Source organism: Xyrauchen texanus, chromosome 21, assembly GCF_025860055.1.
Source record: "Xyrauchen texanus isolate HMW12.3.18 chromosome 21, RBS_HiC_50CHRs, whole genome shotgun sequence".
NCBI lineage: Eukaryota > Metazoa > Chordata > Actinopteri > Cypriniformes > Catostomidae > Xyrauchen > Xyrauchen texanus.
In genome coordinates, this window is record NC_068296.1 from 35703292 (window position 1) to 35710819 (window position 7528).

Sequence of the window (7528 nt, forward strand, 5' to 3'; positions counted from 1 at the left end):
GCGTGTTACTGCCATACTGTCAACAAAGAACTCGGCTTTCGGATCAGTGTTCTGATCCTTTTTTGCATTTTATGATGGCTGCACAATCAAGGAAGATTTACACATTACAGGACGTTCTGGAGGAGGTTGCTCAGAGTAGAGACGATGAATTATCACTGAAGCCGAGGAGGGTGGCGCCCCACGGCTTGAGGCAGTGGCTAAAGACCCTGGGTGAACAAACGCTCCCGACTGGTCTCCTCGGCTTGAATTACATGCCTGAGCCCCCTGGATGTGCAGTTGAACAGGGGGTTTGAGTGAAACTGAAGTCGGGAGCAGTGGTTCATCCAGAGCCTCAGTGATGGTGATTGAAGCCGAGGAGGGTGGCGCCACTCAGTTTGAGGCAGTGGCTAAAGACTCTGGGTGAATGGCAGAGCAAAAGCTCTGAAAAATGACTAAGCCAATTGCATTTGTATGTGGAAAAATGAACAGAAGCACCTTTATTGCAATGTTCTTTTCACATTGTTTATAAAATGCATAAATATATATATATATGGAATGCATTATAAAATATTCCCAAATAATAATAAAAAAAAGTGATATCTTCATGTATTCATTTTAGTTTGTGTGGTATTTTTTACATTGAAATATAAACAAATTGTGTGTTTTGGACCACTCTGATAATAGGTTTATGGAGTTACAACAAGTGGTCTATTGGCACCTCCAAGTGACATTTATTTTGGAAGTACACTTACATAAATCATTATGGATTAAAGGTTTTTAGTCATATCAGCTTCAAAATTGTGTCAGACCTTCATCAGACATGTGGCTTTGTATCAGATGTGGTGCACTGCATATGGTCTTGCATATTTAAAAAAAAGTATTTTATAAATAATATTTGCGGTCACAATTCAAAATATTTGAATAGCACAAATTTTTTGGTACTTAAATATCTACGTTTCCATCGAATTATTTTTTGAGGAAAAAGAAAGCTGACGGAAATGCAAATTATCGAAAACATTTCACAAGTGTAGACATAATATTTTTCCGTTTAACTCTATATAGGGGGCGGCTGTGGCTCAGGTGGTAGAGCGGGTCGGCTGCTAATCGCAGGGTTGGTGGTTCGAATCCCGGCCCACACGACTCCACATGCCGAAGTGCCCTTGGGCAAGACACTGAACCCCAAGTTGCTCCCAATGGTAGGTTAGCGCCTTGCATGGCAGCTCTGCCGCCATTGGTGTATGAATGTGTGTGTGAATGGGTGATTGGGACACAGTGTAAAGCGCTTTGGTAACCTCTGAGGTTAGAAAAAAGCGCTATATAAGTGCAGACCATTTACCACACATTTACCATATAACTTTAACTCTCTAGCGCATAAACTCTATGTCGAAAAACTGGTTTGGAGTTTTATTTTTGTCGAGACAATTGGCATTAACACAAAAAAAAGTGTCACGTTACAGAATTTACTCCAATCGTTAGCCAGTTTTAATCATGACGACAAAGTATACTGTACGTGATTATGGATTGATCTTAATGACATATAGATCCGATGCTGCAAACATGACACTCCAGGAGTGTCAACACAAATATCTCTCATGCACCTGTCATCGACAAGCATTTTCACCTTGTCGATAAAAAAATTGCGCAAAAAGTAGGAAACTAGTCTAATGATACATTTTTACTCTTGAACAACAAATGTATACGTGTCTACTTTCAAATGAGCCCAAGTTTGTGTTTGTAGACTAAAGGGTTCAAGAACGGGAAGAGTTTTATTTTGGGTTTGTCGTTTTCATGCTCATGCCCAAAAACAGGCTGGATGTTAAGAGGTTAAACCAATGAAGGACAATGCAATTGGTTTGAATTATGGCATGCACTGCAAAAACAGAATTTCCTTGGAAATGACTGCAATTACGGTATTGTTATTTTGATATCCATAGCCCAGTCTAATGGTGGAATTTTAAGAGACAGTGATGTCTATGAAATTATATCATTGAACAAGCTAGACATATACATATATATATATATATATATATATATATATATATATATATATATATATATATGTCATTTAATGGAGATTTTTGGACTGGCTGGGGAGAGCCAAAACGGTTTCTGATAAAGCTGGTATTCTCTAAGGGTCTGTGGATATTTCATTTAAATTATTCTTGGAAATGTGTTTGGTTGGAGGTGTCTGTATCTACTTTGGCCACTTCTATGAGTTTGAGTGGAGTCAGAGTAGTGGATTTGGCTTTGGTTACGGGGGAGTTACGATAACCAAATGTCAAATATGTTATGAATGTGATTGTCTGATATTGCACAGCAATTTTGCATTCGAAGTGTACAGACAAATTACTTGTTGCTGGAAAATTGCCACATCATACCAGGTTAGAACACGCTGTAACATTGTATCCTAACCAGAAGAAGCGATAAAGTGAAAAGCGATAAAAGTTATCTCTTCCATGTTAATTTGAGTTTTTTCTTAATCAGCGGTGAAGTGCGACATGACATGTCCATAGCTTGGTTTCTTACATTTGGTCAGTAGCTTTGTTTTTATTTCTGTGGTAACTCTGCCCACAGTGAAATCTAATTGGTCCAAAATATAAACCGTTTAAGCCAGATATGTCATGAGCTCCAATGTTGTTCACCATTGGTGCTTCTATTGAAACCATCGTTCAAAGTTTAAATCACTGTTTAAAAATGTTGTTTAAAAGTGGAATTTATATTTGTATATATATGAATATTTGTATTAAGGTGAACTCAGTATTTCTTTTGTTTATGTCACCTTTGACTTACACTGACACCTTGTGGTGTGGATGCATTATCATTCAAATGCAATAGTTTTCAGTTACCGCTGCCATTGCAGAAATTAACTATTCACAGTCCATTTTTGATTAATTTCATCCGCAAGTGAAAGTGTCCAATAACAGAGTGTTACTAACATTCAGTGAGTAGTATCCAGCTGGTCATGTGATCCAAACATGGCAGCCTCCATGAAGGAACCATCTCCACATAGAATAAAATAGCTTTTATAAGGTCACTGATATGATTGGAGTCTTCATCTCATGTAAGTGCTCATGCTTTTGGCACAAATTACGGAGTGCACCTTCAAAGGGGTCATGACATGAGGAATCACATTTTCCTTGATCTTTTGACATATCATTGTACTATAAAAACATACTGTAATTTTAAGAACTGAAAACTTCCTCAATAGAAAATGCATTTATTTAAACCAAGCTGCAAAAATGGCTTGTTTGGAAGTTGTGGAACTTCTGACATCACAAGGACAAAATTTATCTGCATATGCAATGCCTATTTTCCATCATTGCACCCTTGGTCCCGCCCACTGGTGCTCAGTCAGTACACAATTGAAGTGAAGAGAGATGGGGCTGTCACGGTAGATTCATCCTAAATGGTCTAACACAGGACACCTTCATGTGCAATTGAAATGTTTTTCTACATAAACTTTCACAGACAGACGTCTTTGACTGCTTGATACATATCTCAGGTCACTTTTAAAAGATGCAGAGTCAAGTTACAACTCTGAAGAGGAGAATGCATCATGGACACATTCTTTCCAGGTGCTAAGGCCAAAACCAAGCGTTTCAGACAGAGGGCCAGAGACAGGGTGCAAAACGATCAGATATGACTAAATTGTGACAAAACAAAAATCTTTGAGCCGGGTTCGTCACTTATTTGGTTCCCCCGGAAACATTTCCGTTGTGGTCTGTATTACTTGCAGCGCGTTTCTATATTTGGTTGTGTTGTGAAGTTTTGCAGCGCGTTTCTGTATTTGGTTGTGTTGTGAGCTTTTGCAACGCGTTTCTGTATTTGGTTGTGTTGTGAGCTTTTGCAGCGCGTTTCTGTATTTGGTTGTGTTGTGAGTATTTGGAGCACACGTGTGTTGTGAAACCGATGAAGATGTTTTCTTAATTTGCGGGTGTTTTTTTATTTGCATGCGTTTTTTTTTATTTGCATGCGTTTTTTTCTATTTGCATGCGTCTTCTTTAGGTTGCAGCACGTTGAGCTCTGTCGGCCACCGTAAACTAGTCATTACAAATCATGTAAAACTACATTAAATCTTGTGTTTTATTAAACGGGCTATAATTTATTATCCCGTGTACTGTATTTCCACTTACATTCATCTCCACAAATTCCGAGGGATGGTGCTCACGGAGATTGTGCTTAAGGTTTGAAGTGTTTCCCGCCTGAACCGATAATTTTTGCAGCAAACTTTACAGACTGGGTAGCCATCGACATTTATGGTGCTTTGTGGGTCTTTTACATAGCCAAGTAATTCCAGACAGCGGAATAAAGGTTCAGGCTCGCCCGGACATGACTGTATGTTGCGCTCGTGCTGGACTTCTGATGTGCTCGTGATGCGCACCTTTAAAACTGAGTGACAGTCAAATGTAACATTAGGAAGATTTATTTTATCTAGCCAAGTTTATATGATGATGTGTGAATGTAGCAGAGTGGTTATCTGAGTTACTGTAGACTTTGTCAGTTCAAACCAGTCACTGCATGTTTATTTATAGTAAATTCTAGAGACTGTTGTGTGTGAAAATCCCAGGAGATCAACAGTTACAGAAATACTCAAACCAGCCCGTCTGGCCCCAACAATCATGCCACGGTCCAAATTAGTGACATCACATTTTTCCCCCATTATGATGGTTGATGTGAACATTAACTGAAGCTCCTGACCCGTAGCTGCATGATTTTATGCACTACACTTCTGCCACATGATTGGCTGATTAGATAATCACATGGATGATTGTTGGTGTCAGACGGCTGGTTTGAGTATTTCTGTAACTGCTGATCTCCTGGGATTTTCACACACAACAGTCTCTACAATTTGCTTAGACAAAGTCTACAGTAACTCGGATAACCACTCTGTACAATTGTGGTGAGAAGAATATAATCTCAAAATACTATTCTGTGATGTGAGTTGGCACTGTTTTGGTGGCATAAGGGGGACCTACACAATATTAGGCAGGTGGTTTTAATGTTGTGGCTGATGCATATTTCGCTTGTGTATTTATAATCAACAATCTAAAATCAATGGTTTTATTTATTTCCATCATTTTCAGTGTGATTAATCATTTGTAATGCTTCATAGGTTTGCAGTTGATTCCCTCATGAAAGACGTTAAATACACAGTCTTATATTTTTCTTTTTGTCTGATTTTCACATTTCTTGCTTCAAATTAAATTTTGTAATGTTGTGATTCACCTCAGAGCTGGTTGGTTTGTTTAATGAATTACAACTCTTTTTTTTTTTTTTTTAAGGATTATATGAAATTTCTATGGAAAAATCTTCCGGAACGAACACGGCTGAAAAGGTGGATGGGACTGTTGTCAACTATTTTCTGACTAGATGTTATTTCACCATGTCACATCATTGTCACTTATAGTGTGGACAGACAAATAACTTGCTGGAAACTTGTCACATTGTAAAAACAATCTACAGTCTACAAAAATAAAGCTATGAACCTTACAACACCATATACCGTAAAATAAACACAGATCTCAGCAGTCTTGACCACTGAAACAACATGTGCTGAGAATATTATTTCTTCTACTGCATCTACAATAATACAAATAAAAAAGAACTCAGATCGATGACTGAAACACTTACGACAATCCCTGAAGTGTATCCTGTGATGCTGACACTCTCAGTACGTGTGCTGGTGTAGATGCCCAACACAACAATGAGCAAAGACAAACTTAACATGCCTAAAACCAGCCATTGAGCTTTTCTCCTCCTCATCCTCACTCCATCTGGCAGAAAAAGACAGAGAAAAAAAATGATAACCTCATTGTGGGGATGGGTGCGTGGTTGTGTGTCTGTTTACAGGAGAGAGGGAGTGGTGTGGATCGTCAAGCAGGTTGGCATCATTTCGAACGGCTGTTTCTCATTACATTGATGGTGGCGAGAGCCCTTGCCAAAGGGAGAGAGAGAACAAGTCGACTGTGCAGTGTTGGCGTCTGTTTATATTGAGTGTTTGATCTATTGAGTATTATTAAGAAATGTATGTTTCTGAAATACATATATGCATCATTTGCACTCTTCTCGGTGCTTTCACTCAGCTCAACAATTTCAATTCAAACACTCATCTTATAAATAACTGGAAATACACACACACACAATTTGTATACATTTAAACATAATATTTGTATAAAATATTTTAAGAACAATACCTGATTAAAAATAATTTTATTTGATTCATAATCTATGTATATCAGCTGAAACTATCATGACAAACACTTCATTAAACTACACTGAAATAAAAGTTTTGTCAATTAATGAAAAATTGGTATATCATTTCTAAACTGGTTTTATTCTAGTCAAAAACATTATTTCTTCTTACATGATTAAGACTGAATCCTGCGGACTTCATTATGTTACACAAAGGTATTTTTTAAAGGGATGGATCAAGAAATAAATCTTTAAGATAACAACTGCATAGACACTTTTTACAGTGTAGTTTCAGGTAGTGTAAGAATAAGTTAGATAAGGCAAACACCTGACAATAAATTGTTTATAAATACCAAACAATCGTAGTAAGTGACCAAAAGTAAGAATATTAATAATAATAAATGAATAATAGTTTCCATAAATGATTTGATTTCGTAGCCCTATATTAAATGAATTAAATTAGTCGATGTTTATTGTTATAGCGCTTTTCACATTACTCGTTTCACAGCAGCATTTACAGATAATCAACATGTCTTAAAGCCCCAATGCAGCTTTACAGAAAGTCAAACTTTTTTTGATAGATATTTGTCTTTACTCCTGCCTTTAAACTTTAATGCAGGTTATATATTATAAATTACTTTGCAATCCCATTTCAAATGTTCAAGTTTTCCCACACACTTACCTGCAACGCTGAGTGGTGGAGCGGCGTGGTTCCGGTTGGTTGTCTCATGTGTGTTTGACATGTCTCTGCTCTGCACACTTCACGCCCCGTTAATGATTATATCTACACAATCCTGCTCGCGTGCGGACTGAGCGCGCTACCGCCACAGCTCGCTTTAATACTCCTGCTCGCGCTCTCCGGGGAGCTCACGGCGTAAAATCAGAGCTTGGACAAGTTCAGCCGAAAACAGGTCTAACCTGGCAGTGTAACATTATTTGTAGAAATGGGTACAAAACCCTCTGATGTTTTCATGAAACGTTTACAGAACGTGTAACACAATCAAATAACATATAAAGGCTGTTTTAAATAATTAGGCCTACGTTACACCATAATATATAGCCTATTAAATATGATAAGGGGAGACCAGGGTTAAAGAGCCCCCTTAAAGGAATATTCCAGAATAAATTCAAGTTGAGCCCAATCGACAGCATTTGTGGCATAGAGCCAAAGTCAATATATATATATATATATATATATATATATATATATATATATATATATATATATATATTTTTTTTTTTTTATATATATAATTATTTATTAAATAATAATAATATATATATATATATATATATATATATATATATAAAAGGGAGGACAAGCCGAAATATATGTCCCTCCCTTTTTTATTTGTAT

At 37.1% G+C, this 7528-nt stretch overlaps 1 protein-coding gene across 1 annotated transcript in view; it reads right to left on the minus strand.

Moving 5' to 3' along the window:
- Positions 1-6974, minus strand: part of LOC127661516 (transmembrane protein 255B) — a 63343-nt gene extending 56369 nt beyond the window's left edge. Inside the window, exons 1-2 of the mRNA XM_052152254.1 lie at positions 6854-6974; positions 5611-5753 (exon numbers count right to left, since the gene is read on the minus strand). Of these exons, the coding sequence (XP_052008214.1) occupies positions 5611-5753; positions 6854-6914 (204 nt within the window). The 5' untranslated portion in view covers positions 6915-6974. The remainder of the gene's footprint in view (positions 1-5610; positions 5754-6853) is intronic.
- Positions 6975-7528: the final 554 nt, after the last annotated feature.